The following is a 21,489-nucleotide window of genomic DNA, read 5'->3' as shown; positions in this document are numbered from 1 at the left end:
GTTATGTATGAAGCCTCTAAGAAATCTATGCAGTAATCACTCACATGCAATCTCTCAGTTACATAAACTGTACCGTCATTCATTGCTTGATGAAATATCTTCATTGTATCCTCTGGTAATTACACAGCTTATGACACTGTCCAGAGAACCTTACCCCATAAATTCAGAGATTCTAGTTTGCTTGCCATCCAAACACTTAGACCTCTTTTCTGGTAAAGGTACTGTATGTGTATGCCATTCACATGTTTACAAGGAGGCCAGGTCATCTTTTTCTTTCTTTCCTGGGGACAGAAGAATGAGAAAATGGATTAGAGGCTCAGGCTAATGACTTCAAAATTTGTATCTAGGACCCATGCCTTTCCCCTAAACTACACTTATTTATTCAATTAGCTACTGGAAATTTTGACATCACTGTGTAATAGCTTATCAAACTGAACATGAGCACAATAGGAATAATGATTTCATGCCTCAACTCCCTACACACACACACACACATACACACACAGACGCACGCACGCACACACATACCCTTTCTTCTTCCACAGTTGTCCCCACCCCCATCCGCCTCCTGTCTTCTCAGGAAACAGGGAAATACACTCCACTCACACTTGACTCCTCTTTTTCTATCACACCATGCATCCAACCTGACTGAAAATTCTGCAATTTCTCCCTTTAATTTATACCCAGAATTCAAACACGGATCCTACCTCCAGCACTACCTTCCTGGTTCAAGCCAGTGCCATCTTTTGCGTAGATGTTGACATAAGCTCCTAGGTGCTTCTCTGCTTCCTGCCTACACCCTGGCCCTCCAGAGGGTATGCCGAACATAGCAGCCAGGTGGATGTCTTTAAAATATTAGTCAAATTATGTCATGCCTCAGCCTCAGAGTTCTGCAGTGGTTCTGGTATCTTCCAGAATAACAGCCAGGGTTCTAAAAGCAGCTGTCAGGGAACTACATATTCTAGATCCTCACAAACTCTCCAACTTCACCTTCTGTTTTTTCCCTCCATGTTCACTCTGCTTCCGCCCCACTGCCCCCCTTGCTGTACCCTGAACAGCCAACCACATCAGCACACTGGGGCTCTGGCCCCTTACAGTGTTCTCTGCTTGTCTGGAATGCTTATTCCCCCAGGGATCCATGTGACTTGCATTTCTAATCTCCTTCAGACATTTGCTTAAAGGCACCTGCTTTTGTAAGGCATTCTGTAATCACCTCTTTAAATTGAAATCTCCACCTTCTTTGGACTCTCCCTCTTCCCTGTTGATTATTCTCTTCCTCACTTAGCACCATTGGAAATACTAGACATTCTAACTTCTCGGTATTGACTGTTAGAGTGCTGTGGATGAAGGCGGAGAAGTTTGTTCATTCACCGCTGTATCCCCAGCCCCTCGATAGAGTCTGGAATGTAGTAGGCTCTCAATAAATGTTGCATTATTTAATTAATAATCGAGCAAGCCTATTTGACTTGATCTGAGTTTATATTACAAATAATGTAAGATCAAAAATGTAGGGCTGCCACAAAGAAGACCTTGAAAATGATCTGATGGAGTGTGGAATTTATTTGCAGGCTGGGGAAACCATTAAAGGAAATTGAGCAAAATGGTAACAGGAAGAAATGATGTCAGGGACACAAGAAATCATGCTTTAAGAATAAGAATAATGATAAAGGGAGAATGTGATTCTTTAACATTAGTCTTCTTCTAGTGCACTGATATTGTGTGGGCTGCCAACATTATGAGGTGCAATGCTGGACCGATTTTCAAAATAATTATAAAACCTTGTTGAATTTTAAATAGAGGCATGAAAATATATTGCTTTATAATATTGATAGTTATGTATTATAAGCATTCATCATTTAATGCATAAATATGTTCCTTAAAATGTATACGAAATATGATTGTTAAAATTTAGTTGGTAGAAGCAATCTTATAAAATACAAAACTTTGGAAAATCTATTTTCTGAAGACAAAAAAGCAAGAAGTAAACTCACTTATATGTCTTGCCAGTTGAATTTGGTAAGACTTTTTCTACATTGAACCTTATTTGTCCTCCCCTATCAACCCCCTGGCCCTCTCCCTCCCCGCCTTCCCCGCCCCACACACACATACATGCATTATTTTACTGAAACTGGTTAACCAAGAAATCCTATACACTGTAGCTCCTAACCCTTTGGCTGAAATATGCAGTCAGTTTGAAAGCTCAATCTGCTTTTTGGGTTTTGCAGTACAACCGGTACCAGCAGTATGGTGCAGAGGAGTGTGTCCTGCAGATGGGGGGCGTGTTATGCCCCCGCCCTGGCTGTGGAGCGGGGCTGCTGCCGGAGCCTGACCAGAGGAAAGTCACCTGCGAAGGGGGCAATGGCCTGGGCTGTGGGGTGAGTACTGCCAACACCCCTGGGGCGGTGTGTTCCTGTCCTTGTTTGCTTTTGCACATGGGCTGGGATTATATTTTTATTTTATTTTCATTTTCCCTTTGGACTTAGACATCTTTGAACTTATGTATAAGAAAATAGATTTTAAATTCCTTTATAGGACTCCAGATTTGAAAATTTATGTATTTATTTTGGGGAAAACAGTTATATTAAGATTTTCTGCTTTGGTTGCTTATGGAAGTATTTACTTTAAGATGCTGTGAGCCACTAGGCCAGACTTTTAAACTTTTCTCCCAGCACTCAGCTGATCCAGAGCAAAAATTTATTCTCTCTTCAGAGTTGCCTTTAAGTAGACAGGAGTGAAGGAGAAAGAATTCTCCATCAGTGACGTCTTAGTGACATTGTTTGCCTAAGTATTTCAAGAAATAAAATGAAGGTTAATGTGGAAAACTTGAAATGTTATTGTGTCATAAAAATCATCTTAAATAGAGATGAACAAAACTAATGGTGTCTCTTATGGAAGCAGAATAAGAAATGTGGAAAATGTTTGTTCTAAGAGGTCAAACCATGTGACCTGGCCGGCTTTTCGAATGAATCTATGGCTGCAAGCTGATGGCTCAAGGGGGGAAGAAGCATAACTCAAACACAAAAAGGCTTACTAAATTATAGGTTAAAATGACAAATGGATAGTAATCCTGATATTACATTTCATGCAGCCTGGAAAAGTAAGAAAGTGTATGTGCATATAAAAGTCTATTGAATTTTGATGGGAAACATTTCTTTTACAATTGCAACTTCATGAGTTTTGTGCAAGAAGGAGCACAGATAGCAGAGGTGTATTAGCCAGTCTTGATTTGGGGCTGAGCGCTGTAAGTCATCTAGGAATAAACTAGCATTGGTTCCCCTTAGTAAAGCTTCCTGTATGTCATGCAGTGGAGCTCATAAAACCCTGGGTTGAGCAATGGTGTAGAGGAAGTGGAAGTTGAAAAATAATGAGATACCATGGTGCCTAAGTGGAAAGAAATACCTCTGGATTCATAATCGTGATTGCATTAGAATGAAAACTCAAGTGTTTACTCTCCCTGGAGACGATGGAAATCAGGACACACTCTCCAGCCTTAGTCATCATCATGTGCTGAATTATCTGCACTGATTGTGTGTGGCCTCAGCAGGTTGCCAACCTCTGGGATCAGAATGCTAGCAAATGTTGCCTTTTAAAATGAGCTTTTAACGAATTGTTTTTAACTACTGGCTAAATTGTGTGCTTCTGCCTGCTAATTGCCTACTGTGGTTCCATCCTCTAAAGCTGGATTTTAAGATTTTAACTTTCCTTAGGAGGTAGAGAATTTCGCTGGCCCATCTTTTGCATTTGGTTGTTGACCTTGCGTTAAGAATGTTGAAGGGTTTATGTCATGTGAAATCTTGAATATCTTTATCTTCCCTTTTTTATACAAGTAAATTGTAAGTAAATAACATACATACTTAAACTGCAAATCATGGCAAATTATTTTAGAAGTGAATCAAAATGCTATAATATCTTTGGATTAAAAGAGTTTGCAGACAAGCTTTACTTAAAGGAGGATAGCTATGTTCTCAAGGTTTCTTTGTCCTTTGGCAATTCTAGGTAGTGTATTCTTACTTTATTTTAATTTGTTTTGATTTGTTGGTTTTGGAGGTGTGTTTGTTGGTTTGTGTATTAGTTATCTATGACTGCATAGCAATTCCAAATTCTAACAATTTAACATGATAGAAATGTATCATCTCACAGAGTTTCTGAGGGTCAGGAATCACCCGTGAGTGGCTTCGCTGGGTAGTTCTGGCTCAGGGTTCCTCCTGAGTTTGCAGTTTAGCGGGGTCACAGTTATCTGGAGGCTTAACTAGGGCTGGAGGATCTACTTCCAAGGTGGCTCATTCACGTGACTGTTGGCAAAAAAAAGTCCTCAGTTCATCACTGGCTGCTGTCAGAAGGCCACAGTTCCTCACCACATGGCCCTTGTCTTAGGCTGTTTGTCCCCATGATGGCAGCTGGCTTTCCCCAGAGCAAGTGGTCCAAAAGAGAGAACAGAGAGAAGCTACAGTGCCTTGTAGGACCAAATCCCCAAAGCTGCACCTGTCACTCTCACTTTATTCATTAGAAGTGAGATACTAGATCCAGCCAGCTCTCAAAGGGAAGGGAGTTGGGCTCCATCTTAAAGAGTGTCAAAGAATTTATGAACATAGTTTAAACCACCACAGTTTGCAATTTGAAGAAGCTGAAAAAAGAACATAAAAGTGATTTTCTAAAGGATGCACTGAACTGTATGCCTTCCTTTCCCTCCCTGTCTTTTTGCCCCAGTCTCCATACACTTTTGCAAGCTTATGTCCATTCCTATTGCTTTGGCTTCTCAGCAGAGATAAATGGACCCTTTGTCTTCAAATCCCAAACTTTCACAGAAGGATATTCACCTAACTTGAATGCTAAAGGAATTCCACAGTGATTAAAAAAGGAGGTTGTGTTGAATGTGTGAAGTTCAAACCCTGACTTCACAAACTACTAGTGGTTTTCATCTTTCTCAGTTTCCTTATCTCTAAAGTAGGATATATATGAGCAACTCTGTATAAAACTATTGTGAATACTAAATGAGATTATAAATGTAAAATACTTAGAATAGTTCCTGGCATAGAGTTAAGTGCAGATTTATTTAATATTTAATCAAAAGCTTAATGAATATTTATCCAAATCTCACCCAAAGACCCAACATTCAAGGAAGATTGCTTACATGGCTTTCATTGGATATACTCTTACAAATAGTCTAGAATCCAGGATGTAGCCAGATCTACAGCAGGAAACTGGGCACCTAGACCTTATTATTTTTAGCCTTTCAAATAATTGCTTTTCCTAAATACTACTTTGCCATGATGCCATTTGTTTATATTATGATCATTACACAGGAAATGTGATGCCTGTGGTTCAGGACATCCCAACAGACTTTTCCACAAGGAACAGTGGTGACTATTCAAGTCTGATCTGAGTACCAGGCACACTTATGCTTGTCCTGAGGAAAGTTGCCTTTAAGGATGTTAAACCAATTGATAAGGTTTTCCTCTGAAAGTTGACTGCTAGAAAATCTAAAGCTACATCTGTGGGCTCCCTATAGCATATATAGAGGTCATAAACACAATGGATTTGGAAACTGGTTTCCTGACTTTACTTGTTTCCTTCTTTCTCTTCCCCTTTTCCTGATACATGTTGTTTTGCTGTGGTTTGTACATCCTTGTAAGCTGCCCATCTTTTCTGGGTTTAAGGAGTATAATGGAAAGCCATTGTCTGGAAGAAATTGTGGTTAGATTATGTCATTTCAGAAGTAGAACATGGCCCAATACATAAAAGTTAGAAGAAGATGAATCTCTTTTTACTCTTTGCTCTAATGGTATGGACAATGAAGAACAAAATAAGCTGCCTCGGGGAGAAGTGAGTGCCTCATTCGATACATCGTTCAAGGAAAAGTCATTGGTAGCAAAGCTATAGAAGAATTACAGAGTTCTAGATGTGGAAAAAGCCCGAGACATCATTAACTCCAGTGATTATCAGGATGTGGTTCACAGATTTATTCTAAGACACCTGTGAATTCACCTGTGCTTAATTTTTTTCCCTCAATTATCAAGATAGAAAAAGTACAACTCTTACTATCTGGGTATGCAAGAAATGTTAGCTGTTACAAAAAAAATGACGTGTAAAAAAGTTGAAAACCAAATTCTCTGTCATTTGTGGGACTTAAAATTTTTCGGAGCTAGACACCCATGTGTTGAGCTCTAGGCTCCAGAGGATTCTAATCTTCTAGTCATTTCACCCACCACCATGCGCCTGGGTGGTCTTCCACACAGCTATGGTGTCTGTTGTATATCCTTTCCATCTGAAGGCTTCTGTGTCTTTAGTTGAGCTTCTGTAAAACAGGTGCTATAGTTAGTATTTATGACTCTTTTGTTCAAACATATGGGAATGTCCATTGGAAAATCAGATTCCAGACACTTTGCTCCACTGTGTCACAGGCTTATCTGTTCCCCGAGGAGCAATGTACCTTAACTAATAAATGAAGACCGGGATTTCCATTTAAATGATGATGTCAGTCCACCTAGGAAAGTCCTGATAAATGTGGGATGGATCCAGCAAATTTATTACCATTATAAAGAATTATTTGAAAGCACTACCTCCCAGGATTCAAGCTGCAGTGTTACGCTGGTTTCCTATCTTTATATTCCTGTCCTAAGCCTTTTCATTCTTCTTGGTGAATCATGTATTTGGTGTTTAACATTCATCAAGCGTATGAATGAATGAATGACTGAATGAATACAATAAATGGTTGAGTGAATCTTAATAATCTAGGAGTAATATCAATAAGCTATTACTTCTATTTTCCAATATTAATCATCATTTATCCAAGTATTAGAACTGCTTACCTTACCCCAACAAAGAGCTCTTTGAAAAATATGTAAGCACCTTTATATACTTATACAATATACAGTGTTTTAATAGCACACATACTATATAATTCAGAAAACCAAAATAACACTACGTTCAGGGATCCACAAAAAGTCCATTTGAAACCTGAAAGTACTGCAGAATTTACAGAATTGATGTGCTCTACCAAAGGCTACATACATGGCCAAGTAAAGAGTACATTCTGATATGTAAAATGTCTTACTCTTGGGAGGACTGAGATTTCAGTTTTGACTCAGCACAGAATATTTTTACCTAGATAGAACGCAACAGAGGATGTATTTTGGTATCAAATACTAGTCTAGCCTCACTCTGCTAACCCTAGATCCTATTTTTACTACTGCTCATAAAAAAATTAATTGATTTCCTGAAGGATTCCTGTTATGCATTATTCTTTTTCTCTGGCCTTATTGCTATTCATCAGAACTATCTCACAAACTTTTATGACTCTGATGCAAAATGTTGACATGTTTAGTGCTGGAAAACATCAACAAAATATGGAATACATTATACTCACTGACCTGGGAATGCAGAAAGCTATGGCAATCAAACCTTCTGAGTTCTCTATAAATAAAACATCTTTATCTTATTTGATGTTGTCTTGGGGTATTATATGTCTGGGTGATAATTTATTAAAATAATGATTTGAAATTGGATGAGGAATTTTCTGTTTTTAATTAGAAATCCGGAAACAAAATGTAGCAACTGCAGAAAAATACACATTTAAATGAAAATAGAATTTCAAAAATCACGTTAGTGAACATAAGTTAAGGAAATGCGATAGAATTTCTTAAGGCATCTAACAGTCACTCTGTCCTTAAACAAACACTATGCTGTGTTGTTCGGAGGCAGATTTATCAGGGAACTAATGAGGCGTTCACCTTGGGCTCCTCACTTGCATGGACCCTTTCCAAATCCTCTTAACCGTGTTCATTTTCTTGCATTGATTTTCTTAAAAAGGGTTTCAAAAATTATAAAAATGAAGTTGTAAAGCCTCCCTCAAATGTGGTTTTAGACCTGTGCAAGTATAGGATATGACCTACTTCATGCAAAGAAATGTGTATATGTTTTTGGTGAAAATGGTTATTTTGAACGACTTATAACAACAGCATTAAAATACTGTTGGAGGTTTTAGTGAAATGAGAGTCTGAACCTCATTTTCAGCCTTCACGTAGGAAAGGAGTCGATGAAGATAAATTATGGTGATACCTACCCTTTTACTCAAAGATTTAACTAATTATTGAGTTTAAAATCCAAATTAACAAATAGATGTGAAGCTGTTTTTTCAATAGGTGGAGCTTGGAAAGAGAAAACATGTAGATGATCAATATTTAATAATAAAAGGAAAAAAGAAAATGGTTACTTTTCTTATTCTTTAAGCCAATTTTAATTTATTTTTGTAAAAATATGTAATTTAATTAAATTATGCTTAGATATTTTCTAAACCATATTGAGTTTTTTTAAGACTAGAGATTAAAATCTAGTCTCCAAATATATGATGTTTTCAGGGAGATACCAGAAAGAACAGGTGTTTCTCAGGATGACTAACTGTGGGTTCATGAGCCTTCACTCCAGCTGTCCCCATGCAAGTTTGCCTCAACCACCTGGACACTCCAGCATGGAGAGAGTGGAATCAAATCTTGTTGGTACTTTAGGCTTTGATATACAAGATGTTCTTCATCAAAGAGCATTTTAAAAAAGAAAGTCGGTGTTATGAAATGTCAAAAATATGCAGTCCATGTTTATTTGACATGTGTCCAAAAATCTAATTTAAACTCGAAGATCAGCTCATTTGCAGATTGGAAATAAGTCTCGCTAGACTTTCTGCCTGTGAGACAGCTTGAAGTGCAAAGATGGAAAGCTTTGGAGAGTATTTATTTTAGTTAAAGAAACTGTTCACAAATGTACAAACAAGTTCTGCATACTATTCATCTGGAAAGCATCTATCAGTTGGCAGACATTCCTAGAAAGTGTTCTGTGATTTTGAGGTACAGCTGATCTTTGATGAGCTACTGGGAGTTGAGGGGTGCCAACCCCTCCTGCAACTGAAAGTCAGCAGATAGCTTAAACTTAACTACAACGATCTATTGTTGACGGGAAGCCTTATCAATAATATAAATGGCTAATGAGCAGGTATTTTGTCTGTCACATGTATTATATACTATATTCTTATGATAAAGTAAGCTAGAGAAAAGAAAACATCATTAAGAAAATCATAAGAGAAAATGTATTTTCTGTTTATTAAATGGAAGTAGATCACCATAAAGGTCTTCACCCTCATTGTCTTCATGTTGAGTAGGCTGAGGAGGAAGAGGAGGGGTTGGTCTCGCTGTTACAGAGGTGGCAGAGGAGGAAGAAAATCTACATACAAGTGGACTTACGTTCTAACACATGTTGTTCAAGGGTCAGCTGCATATAGAAAAGTATGTTTTTTAACCCAACACAGACCACTAGCCATTCTTATTGTCTTTAGCCAGTTTTTGTTGAAGTAAAGGTAAATATGAAATAATTATACTGTTGTTTTTTTTTCTTTTTGAGACGGAGTCTCGCTCTGTCACCCAGGCTGGAGTGCAGTGGCGTGATCTCGGCTCACTGCCACCTCCGCCTCCCAGGTTCAAACAATTCTCCTGCCTCCCGAGTAGCTGGGATTACAGGCACGCGCCACTATGCCCAGCTAATTTTTGTAAATTTAGTAGAGAGGGGGTTGCACCATGTTGGTCAGGCTGGTCTCGAACTCCTGACCTCAGGCGATCCACCCGCCTCAGCCTCCCAAAGTGCTGGAATTATAGGCATGAGCCACCGCATCTGACCAATAATTGCACTCTTTCAAAATCGTAAGATCCATCTTTTTGAATAACGTGTTAGAAACTCAGTTTTATGGCAAATCGATTGGAGAAACTTCTTTATAAGCTGCAGAGAGCTCAAAACAGTCCTGAAAACAGACTTCTTGTGAAGATGGCATTGTTTCTGTGCATTTATTTTGGTCATGCTCTGACCTCTGTCTGGAGCTGTGTGTCTGACATGGCAGCCTTTAGCCACATATGGCTATTTAAAAGTAAATATAATTAAAAAGTCAGTTCCTCAATCACAGTAACCACATTCCAAGCGCTCACTGGCCATACATGGCAAGTGGCTACTGTATTGAACAGTGCAGATATAGCCCATTTTTATCACTGCAGAAAGTTCTATTGGACAGTTTCGGTCTGGAAAAAGACAGGGACGTCTGTCCAAGGAGTAACATTTGCAAACTCAAGGTTTCCTGTGTTTTCAACACAAGCACTTTGAGCTATTCAGCTGCAGTTGAGGGAAAAAAAGAAAAAAACTTTCCAGAAATTAAGCAATTTCTTGACTACAAAAATATAGAGCAGCACTTTCCAGAGTAGGGGTCAGGCAATCCAGGTTCCAACAGATGCTGCCAGGAGCAGGGCAGGAGTTGGAGTACAGAGAGATGGAGCAGAGATCTGCAATCCAAGAGTTGGAGGCACCGGGTAAGCCAGATTAAACCAATTTCTTTCCTATAGGACTTAAAGCTTTCGATATGCAAACACATATTGCTTGGACAAGCAGAACAGCACGCTCAGCATTTCCTAAACTCTATAGAGCAAGAATTACCTTTTGTGTGGTACATTTTGTAAGACAGGTGTTTTATGAAGCAACTTGGGATTCCGATGGCTTGCTTTATTTTTTTAATCCATAGTGCTGAGTTGCATACTGCTAGTCACAATGAGCAAGTGATACCCAAAAATCAGAGCCATTAGGCCCACAATAGTTCGTTTTTGTAGAGAACTAATGAAAGTATGACTTTTTAAATTATATGGTTTATTTGCCTCAAATGTATTTTTGAGACTACCATTTATTTTTACAGTAAAATCTTTTTCTTTCTAACACTGCCATCGATATATATTTTTATGGGTTTAAGATCAATTAGAGAAGATGGGATGAAATTCTGTGATCATGTGTGCTTAGTAACTCTTCTTCCACGGGTTAATTAAATGAATATGAGGGATTTTAAAAATTCATAGAATAACTTATATAATGATAAATAAAATATTTTCATAGGGCGTGTGTCACCATGTGTCAATCTCAAAAACATTAACTGCATGAGGCATTATAATAACAACAAAAATGACATGTAGATTGTGTTTTTGTTTTCCATGTCAGAAGAAGTGCTTCTGCAAACAGTGAGAACAATCCTAAGGATATAGTGCTTGGGTCCAGCCCAGCTGGGGCAGACCTGGGGGCCCCCCACCAGATGGGCAGCTTGCATCTCCCCAACCCCCAGCATTCTGAATGGTGATCTTCCCCTTTCCAGCACTATTTTGTAATAGATAAAAATATGGAAATGATCAACTTTTCCATAGTATTATAGCAGTTAAGTATGTTCTTGACATAATTATACAGTGGAATACAATACTCTGTTACGAAGAGTAAGGTCAATCCGTGTCCTGATACGGAACCACTTTTAATACACAGAATGAAGTAAAGACAGCATGAAAAGGGGATCCATGCACATGAGTGTATAAGATATTTTCTGGAAAGAATCAAAGACACCCTGGGAACAGTGGCTGCCTTTGGGTAGAGGAAGTGATGATGTGAGGGAGGAAGCTTTTACTTTTCAGTTTATAACCTTCTAGAATGTTTGAGGTTTCTGAACATGTAGTTGATGGTTACTTAGGGACTGAGTTTATGAATTACTTTTTTTTTAATTAAACTTAGTAATGTTATATGTTAAAAATAAAAGCAATGTGACCAATAATTAAATTAGGTAGAATTTTACACCGTTTTAGGCATAGCGTTTCTTTGAGGTTAAACTTAGGGAGAAGGAAATACGCTTTTCACTGGCAGAGACCGAGGGCACAGAAACCAACTCCATGAAGCCTCGCTGCTGTTCCAGAAAGAGCCAGGCGTGCAAGTGGCGGTCCGGCTGGCCATTCTTAAACCTGGAATGCGTCAGGAGCAACTCTCCTGTTATACCCATGTAGCTGAATGTCATTTTTTAACGAGAATGAAGTCCACTGGGAAATTTAATTTACCTTCGCAAAATAGGGTCTCTGAAACATGTCACCAAATGTATTCAGCAGCCAATGCAAATCAGTGATGTTTTAATTAAATTACACAAAATGTTTAAATAGTTTAAATAGTTCTCACATTATAGGAAAACATATCCCAATGCTACTTTGCACATACCTGTATTCTAGCAATCATCTTCCTACAGGGAATTTTAGTGTTGTTTTTGTTCAGCTAGTGCCCCTTGAGGGTAAGGGCAGAGATTGTCTAGCATATGCCAAGAACATCGCATGTTAGCCTCATGGCATGATGAAGAAGCAGCACACCCTCACTCTTCACACGAAACAGGAACACCAAGGTCAGTGCTAAGTAACTGCTGTTATTCCTGTTGTTCATGACATTTAGGCAGAGTTCAAGGGAGCCCATACAGAATGAGCACTCAGGACTAGAGTGACAGGCATTTCTCTCACTTGTCCAACATTCCACTGGGAAAAGCTAAGTCGATCAGTTATTCAGTCAGCTCTCTCTACAAGCTCCTGGGAGGGAATAGGGCTTTTCCTGGGTAAAGACCAGCCAGTCCCATGGGCACTGGTCTCCAAGGATCTGCAACAGATGTGGAAATCACATTTCCTAGGATTCCAATAAATGCAGCCATTTTTCCTCCTTCTCTGCTTGGCATCTCAGTGGGCCCCAGGGTTCTACCAGTTGAGGTCCTCAAAGACTCACTTTTGCCTCTTTTGCACCAAGAAGTGGAAACATGTAGTGTCCCCTGGGCAAATCTGATCTGGCCTGGCTTGACCTTTAGTCCCACCTCCCCTAAGATTTGGAGGTCCTTAGGAGGTACCCCTGGCAGAACTATCCAAGCCTACCATACAGGCCTTTGTCCCCACTGTCCATTAAGAAGTTGATGTTGTGGATAGGGACTAAGAAGGAGATTTCTTAAAGTCCAATTTATTTAAGAATTTTTTTCAAGGAGAAGAAAAACATCAAGTAACTACAAGGCCATGGGTAAGGCCCAGGTCAAATGTATAACCCTTGCCTGTCTGTTTGCCCGTTCTTGAACCAGGATCAGAAGAGGTGTACAAGTGAGAAGGAACCCAGTCAGAAGGAGATAAGCCTCACTCTTGCACTCTAGGAGGTAATTTGTCAAGCAGGCCTATTGCTGCACTTCCAAAAAGCAATTTTCTTCCTCCTTTCTGTAGAAGAAGGCCAAGGATGCCTGTTTCTTTCTCCAATCAAAGTTGCCTGTTACTCTCCTTCAGACAGAAATAATATTGTTCCTGACACACATCACATTTTTCTTCACAAAGCCCTGTTGGTTATTGACAGAGTTCAGGGACAGTCTGGGAATTTGATGCCAAGTGATTTTTTCCCAATTCCTCTCAAGGTATTAGTGCTAAACTGGCAGGGCTGTAATTTGGAGGAAGTCTGTGTTCACTCTTCCTGTGGCCACCTCCCCATGTAGATGAACCCAGTCCACTTGCAGAATGTGACGTATCCCTAAAGAATTTTTACACATATTATCAAATGCAAGCTTTTGATAGTGTCCTTCTAAGAATTTGAGGCTGGGCGCAGTGGCTCACGCCTGTAATCCCAGCACTTTGGGAGGCTGAGGCGGGTGGATCACGAGGTCAGGAGATCGAGACCATCCTGGCTAACACAGTGAAACCCCGTCTATACTAAAAATACAAAAAATTAGCCGGGTGTGGTGGCGGGCGCCTGTAGTCCCAGCTACTCCAGAGGCTGAGGCAGGAGAACGGCGTGAACCTGGGAGGCGGAGCTCGCAGTGAGCCAAGATCACGCCACTAAACTCCAGCCTGGGCCACAGAGCAAGAATCCATCTCAAAAAAAAAGAAAAAGAGAAAAGAAAAAAAAAAAAAAAGAACGTGAAGCATTGTTCTTTATGTGTAGAAGCCTGCATTTTGACATGCCCTGATTATTTGAAGGAAATAGAAAAGATGGTCCAGTCAACTTATATTAGTCATTTGCATCAGAAATAAGATGAAATTTTATTTGCTGGATTTTTAAAGAAAGTAGAGCTTGGGCCGGGCGCGGTGGCTCACGCTTGTAATCCCAGCACTTTGGGAGGCCGAGGCGGGCGGATCACGAGGTCAGGAGATCGAGACCACGGTGAAACCCCGTCTCTACTAAAAAAAAAAAAATACAAAAAATTAGCCGGGCGTGGTGGCGGGCGCCTGTAGTCCCAGCTACTTGGAGAGGCTGAGGCAGGAGAATAGCGTGAACCCGGGAGGCGGAGCTTACAGTGAGCAGAGATTGCGCCACTGCACTCCAGCCTGGGCGACAGAGCGAGACTCCGTCTCAATAAAAAAAAAAAAAAAAAAAAAAAAAAGAATGTAGAGCTTGGAATGGGTGTGTCCTGAAAGAGAAATTTCCCAGTGATTAATCCATCTTGTTTAGACCACTCATTTAAGTGGTTTTACATGTAAATAGGAAGTACATAGAAAAGCTATGTATTCAGAAGATAGCTGCTACTTGGAAAGAAAGAAATCTAAATCAAAGTAGGCTTCTCAAAAACTCTTTTATATGAAGACATGGCTGGGCTTTGTATAAGCAGTATTGTATTGTTGTAAAGTTCAGAAGATGCTTAATCAATAAGAAAAGTTGAAAGATAGGATTAAAGAGATAAGATCTTTGTTAGACTAAATCTATTGACCCAGAACTTCCTGTAATGGGATGGATGGGAACTGCTTCACATTGTCAGTGTAACAGAGGTTTTCCATCTCAAAATTGCTGTTTGGAGGCTGTGCCACTGTGTCTATTTTTAGTTTCTTGGTCTAAAGAAACCAAAGATTGGTTTTGCAAGACCTCAGAAAAGCACAAAACTTCCCTTGTAAACATGATTTAGATAAAACACTTACTGGGTATGCTTTTAATATTCTGAGCATCACATTAAACGTCATTGATGTATAATCAGAAATCTGCAGGGACACAAACTACCTCAGAATGTGAATAAAATAGCCAGCATGAGACCGACTCTGCAGGCTATTTACCTTCCCTGTACAAACAGAACTGCTTGCTGATAGAGCATGACCCCCAGCACCTGGCTGTCAGCTGGCAGGGGCAAGTTTCTGTCAGGTCACGGTTAGAATCTGTGTGTGCACAGCAGACAGACTGTAGACTAAAATGTCGGTTTCCCTCCTGACGGCCATCTCCCTCTTTCTCTTGCTAACAGAACAGACTTTTTTTTTTTTTTCAAGCGTGGACCAGTTTGGGAAATGACCTCGTTTTCCAGGTCAGTAGTGAGTTCTGAGTAGTCTAAACCAGTCTTGCTAATCCCTTGACCCTTACTAGTGATCAGGTTTGAGAAGATCCAGGCCCTTCTAGAGTTCATTGCCCTACTGAGTTCATCAGCTCTGAAGCCACTCCATTGTTGGACTGCCTGTTATGGGATATGATACATTTCCTTTCTATTTAAGCCAGTTAAATTGGGGCTTTCTGTTTCTCCAATCAAAATCTCTTAATGGGCACACAGGCATTTATTTCTCTTAATAATGACCAAAGGAATTCATTGACTAAGGACTTTGGGCAGATATTGAGAAAAAAAAGAAGTATTTGATGAGCGCTTTTTAGTAGCAAACAAAATCACCTCCAGATTATTATATTCCTTAATATTGTTGTGTCTACTGTAACTGTAATCAGCAATAAAAAAAATCTTTTTGTTCCTCTCTAGCTGAATGGATTGTAGTAGGCTCCATTATATTATTCTGACATTAGTTCCATGGCGTGTGGCGAGTTCCTAAGACTGCAGTGGCTTAAGGGGATGGCAGTTTATTTCTCTGTCTCATAAAATTATGTCTGGAGCTGGGATGCTCCACTCCACCAAGCCTTTAGTTGCCCTCATCTACATGGTGCAAGGTGGCTCAGCCCCAGGGCCACTTTTCAACCAGAAACAAAGGGGAAAGAGAAGAGGACACTCCCAGTCTCTTTAAAGGTCAAATCTGGAAGTGGCACACAACACTGTTCTCATATTCCCACAGAGAAAAGTTACTTGTGAGGCTACGTGGCCAGCCCCCAAAGCAGCTGGGAAGTATCTTTATTCGGGGTGCGATGTGCCCAGCTAGAAACTGTCCCTATGAAGAAAATGGCGAATGGATGACGAGCAGACAAATGTCAGCCTCTGCCTCATCTGGTGTCTTTTCTGTCTCCTTTTATCATTACTCAAATACCATTCACTTGTCTCCAGTCTCAGAGTTTCATATTTTCATGCAGGAAAAGAAAAAAGTCTTCTGGCAAGAGGCTACTTCTTTTTTATTTCTAACAGAATTGAGTATTTCCTTGGTGATCTTTTTTTTAACAATATATATTTTTCACTTTTTGTATTCCCAGGCATGAGAAATTAGACCTCTAACTCTCAATAATACCCATAAAATTGTATTCGCCCCTTCTATTAAAAGGGGTTGCCACAATAACCTTCTGAAGTTGTGCATGTGGAGTTCGTATTCAGTAGTGCCATAAACTGAAAGCAGAGGTACAATTCTAGAAAATTCTCTCGTTTGATTGACGTTTACACCTGCTGATTATTTTGTTCTCATGTCACATACAAAGGCACTACTAAACCATGTAGAACCACATGTACCACAGACGAAAGCTTTTGGAGTTGCAAATTGAATGTGATATTTCACATAGCACTTGGAGTAATATCAGCTTCTGATTTCCATTTCTAACAGAAGTCCTAGGAGTTTTAGCTTTTATTCTTCTACCGCAATCACTAGAAATCATGCTGTTTTTAGCAACTAAGCTATACTCATAAGAAACATTCACCAAGGGGGAAAATTCAGTATATTCTTTCTTATATTTAAAATAAATCAGTAATACTTGTAGGGGAGAATTGTTTATTCTACATGCATGAATTGGTTATCCAGGATGTATGTGGCTCTCTGCTAGATGCTACAGGCACACAGAGCTGATGCCGCAGACACCGTGCTGAAGAAACGCGTCGTCTAATGGGAAGACAAGAATGTCTATGCAAAACAGCGTGGCCACATGACAACATGTAATTGTGCCAGGGAATGTCCCGCAAGAATCCAGATACTCAAGTGCCTTCGTACCCAGTTCCCGCATCACCTTGAACACACCTCATAGTCACGTGTATCACATTGCTCCTGTGCATACCACTTGCCCACACGTGGAGCTGCTGTGGGGCTGCTGGTGGGGTGAGCAGGAGCTGCCTTCTATTCATTTTCGTATCCTCAGCAACGCCCCCTGCATTCAGCACACTCATCGTTGTTATCATGAATGATGCAGTGAGAAAGGAAAAGGTTTGGAATCAAGAATGCAGAGCTTCATTAAGCGCACTGAGAAATTCGGCCTGGAAGTGGTGACTGAAATATTTCAGGCAGAAGATTCTGCAAGAGTGAAGGGACAGAAGGGACAGAAGGCCAGGCAGCTGCAGAGAACACGGCCAGGGAGGATTGAGTAGGCAATGGGGAGGAGCCGTGGACTCACGATGCCTGATCAAGAGCAGGAGAGGGAAAGGGAGTCTGGCCCTGCGGGCTAAGGATTCAGGTCTTCATCCTGCAGATCATGGAGGCCAGGCAAAGGCTTCCAGGGGAAGTGACATGATCAGATCTTTTGGAAAGAGTAATCTAGTGTGAGGGTGAGGAGAACAGGTGGAAAGGGGGTTCACCGAAGTCACAGAGACCACTGTGACGGTGTCTTGTGTGAATATACAGCCTTCCTACCTTATAAAACAGGAATCGCTATTTATCTTTTCTCTTTCTACTAGTGAAGCAGCATCGTAGTCTAGGGTAAATCCCCAGGGTTCCTTATCTCACGCCAAGAAAATTAAGTACACAGACACATGGGTGGGTTAAGGAGTGGAAAGTTTAACAGGCAGAAGAAAGGAGGGGGGAGGGCAGCTCCTTGCAAGAGCGAGAGATGTCTGAACAAAAGGGTTAAGGTGGCGGATCCCAGCAGATTTTATAGGCAGGCTTGAGGAGGCAGTGTCTGATTTACGTAGGGCTCACAGATTGGTTTGACCAGGTGTGACGTTCACTTAGCAGGCGGAGAAGGCTGGTCGCCCCACCCTAATCTTATTATGCAAATGGGCTTTTCACTTGGTGGGGCCATCTTGTCTGCTCCTTACTGGACACGTGGCTGGCAAAATGAGAAGATGGAGCCGCCATTTTGAACATGGCTAGTCCCAGGTAGTATATTCCTGTGGGCACAACTGCCAGCATGTACCCGTGCAAGCTTCCAGCATGCTTGTTTGTGTCTGCAGCTCGATTTTATAGGCTGCTCTTTGTTGGAAAAGAAAATGATTTGGGGGCTGCTTTTCATTAAGAGGAAAACCTTACTGAGGACTTCCATACCCTCACTGCCTAAGTAATTTCTTGTTAACTCCTATATCACTAGTTTTCCAGAAATTATTTTAAGAATTTTAGTTTTGTAATATCATATGCATTTAAGACTAATACCTCAGAGATGTGGAAGATTTAGGTCATTCTTTTATTTTAGAGATTATTTAGAAATTGAATTCATAACCACTCTGTATAATGTTTAATAGCTAATATGGTACACTGTAGAATATTTATACTCACCCATCTTTATTATGCTGCATAATTTGCTGCCTTTTTTAAATCTAAAAATATGAGTTTAATATTTACAAGTCTGAAATAGCAAAGTTTCCTGTTTCCTCAGCATCCACCATGGTATCCAACACACATACAATTGTATAAGAGGGTTTCATATTGAAAAGTCCCGCAAGTGACAAGATTTGCAGATTTATAAGAGGCTTTCTACCAGTATTTGAGAAGTGGTGCAGGTGTAAGGGGTTGACAGTGACAGCCACCCTTTTTGACTCAGATATCCCAGCATCCACGTGCACACACCAGTGAACATGAAAAAGTGAAAGACAGGAAAGACCTTCTGACCATGACATTCCAGCCATATTACCACATGAGCATCTCTCCCCTCTCGTAACCTATGGTTTCTATTTAGCAAGGATGTTTTTTTCTGAACTAATTTATTCAAAAATACAAACAAAAGCAAGTAAAAAAACCCACAAAGCTAATTTATAACAACCCTAGATATTTTCAATGTCTCTAGAGCATTTAACATTAGTACGCTGGGAATCACAGCCCACCCTGGAACAGATAGAGTATGGAGTAAACTCCTGAGTAGGGAGCTGGATCCAGACTCAGACACACACACACACACACACACACACTCACACACAATACATATACACCCACACTCACACACACACACACACACCCATATACACATACCTGTTTCACAAACTAGATCCAGAAATAAGTTTCTTACCATTTTACCAATGAAAAAGTTATTTTTTTACTTAAGTGAACCCTGAAATTTGTGAATTTTAATTTTAATCCAGTTAGTTTTACACAAATCCCAAAGTCACTAGGCCAAATTTTTCTGCAAGGAGAAGCATTTTGTACTTATAGATACATAGATAGATTATATATACATATATATATATATATGTATATATATATGTAGAGAGAGAGACAGTGAGATAGGATGGATAGATAGATTGATTTTTAATAGAGCTAATCATAGTGAAAATTTTAAATTGAAATTAGTTTCTTGTTCCAGGGAAGGGTATGAAGGTGAAGATTTGCAAATTTTTACCCCAAACCCCTTGTTTATTAAACACTTTTAGCATCTATCTAATTTCCTTGTAGTGCCTGTATCTCTGGTGTTTGCAAAGACTTTTTCTATGTATCCCTAAAAGTGGGATCCACTGTAACAGTTCCAAAACATTCCTCAAAGCTGTTCTTTTATAATCTCATCCTTCTCTTCCCTGAGCACCTCCATTTCTCAAGCCGGGATAATAGATGCAGGTAATTCACCCGCACGTCTGATATTCAGGTTTACAATTCCCTTGCTGGTAAGACTGGCATGACTTTTTTTCAGAGCACCCTGACTCTTTCCAAGGGATAGGTGCCCTAGAGCAGCAGGGACAGCGCTCCTAAATATCCCCTACACGTTTGCAGTCTATATGTCTGTGTCCACTCACACGTACAAGCCCCCTAAAGAGAAAATCTTCTCCTTTGAACCTATGTTGGATTCTGCCCAGGTTCCTTTCTTTGGGATGGTCTTACTGGGCCACCTACCTTGGGACACTTTTAACTCATTTAGTTGATTTCTTCCAACACTGGGTCATTAAAATGTGGGAGTGCATCGGTTTGCTCGGCAACACTGCTGGGCGAGGGTGGGGCGTGGCATTTGTACAATCATTTTTAAGGCTGGGCAAATGATGGAACTTATGGAACTTGCATTCAGGTAAAATAAACATTATCATCAGATGGCGGAGTGCTATGTTCTGTTTGAAGCAATAAAATATCCCGTAGGTAGTTGAAAATATGAAACTGAAATTTGATGTGTTAGGATTTTGGTAAAGATTTGAATCATCATTAGAAAGGAATTGTTGAAGCTCTCCAAGAATTGATCTGTTCTCTGAAGTAGAGCAGATTGACAACCTTTTCTCTTAAAAGAAGCAAGCCTTGGGCCGGGTGTGGTGGCTCACGCCTGTAATCCCAGCACTTTGGGAGGCCAAGACGGGCAGATCACCTGAGGTCAGGAGTTCAAGACCAGCCTGACCAACACGGAGAAACCCTGTCTCTACTAAAAATACAAAAAAATTAGCCAGGCATGGTAGCGTATGCCTGTAATCCCACCTACTCTCCTGCTGAGGCAGGAGAAGTGCTGGAAGCTGGGAGGTGGAGGTTGTAGTGAGCCGAGATTGCGCCATTGCACTCCAGCCTGGGCAACAAGAGTGAAACTCCATCTCAAAAAAAAAAGAAAGAAAGAAAAGAAAAGAAAAAAAGAAGCAAGCCTTATAGGTCTTCTTAGACATGGAATGAGGCTGCTCCAATTCCTGCTGGTCTCCGGAGGAGTTAAGAAAATGCAAAGGGCAATTTCTTCTAAAAAGTATGATTTTTCAAACCAGGGTACCTGATATGGAAGATGATATGCAATGTCACAGGAGAAGGTGGATTTCCCTAGACACTGGGGCAGGTCTGGGTGGGGAGTGATACTTTTATATCAAACCAAACACGTGAATCTTCAAAAAATGTCTAAATTTACAACCCTTCCTTTGGAATATGACCTCCAGACAATCCAAGTAGTTTTTGTTCTCTTTGTTCTCTTTCTTGTGCTGTCCAGGAACACCTGTGAGGGAGAGTTTGAGAAGTGTCCATTCAAGTGATGGCAAGAAGCCCGTGTGCACAGTCACGGCCCAGTGAAAAAACAGTTGGCTAAAACATCAGAGTAGTGTGAAATGAATAAGGGTTTTTTTTAAAAAATGCTTCTTAAATAAAATGCTTTTGCTGCTCTGTTGTTTTTATAACATGCTCAGTAAGTTTCACTGCTCAACAAAGTAGATTAATGTTCCTGTATTATTTTATTATATGTGCCATGGAAAAGGAACTGGTCCCACAAGGATTGATGTTAATTTGAGTCAAGTGGTATTTTTCTTCATCATCAAAATGTAAGCAATTAAATCTCTACTTCTCAAATGTGAGAAATATAAGAGGGAATGTTTAACCCATGAAAAATTTTCCAGCCAGAGATGAAAATCAGTTGTATCAATAATGTTTATAAATCTTTTTTGATTTCAAAACTATTTTTGTATCTTATTTTGCA

At 40.1% G+C, this 21,489-nt stretch overlaps 1 protein-coding gene across 1 annotated transcript in view; it reads left to right on the top strand.

Moving 5' to 3' along the window:
* The window catches only part of PRKN (parkin RBR E3 ubiquitin protein ligase), a 1,393,859-nt gene that overhangs the window by 1,188,975 nt on the left and 183,395 nt on the right, over positions 1-21,489 (top strand). The window contains exon 9 of the mRNA XM_030809943.1: positions 2,226-2,375. Within this exon, the coding sequence (XP_030665803.1) occupies positions 2,226-2,375 (150 nt within the window). The remainder of the gene's footprint in view (positions 1-2,225; positions 2,376-21,489) is intronic.

This window comes from Nomascus leucogenys, chromosome 3 (genome assembly GCF_006542625.1).
Source record: "Nomascus leucogenys isolate Asia chromosome 3, Asia_NLE_v1, whole genome shotgun sequence".
Lineage (NCBI taxonomy): Eukaryota > Metazoa > Chordata > Mammalia > Primates > Hylobatidae > Nomascus > Nomascus leucogenys.
Note: the sequence above shows the minus strand (reverse complement) of the source record. Positions and strands in the feature narration are given on the sequence as shown.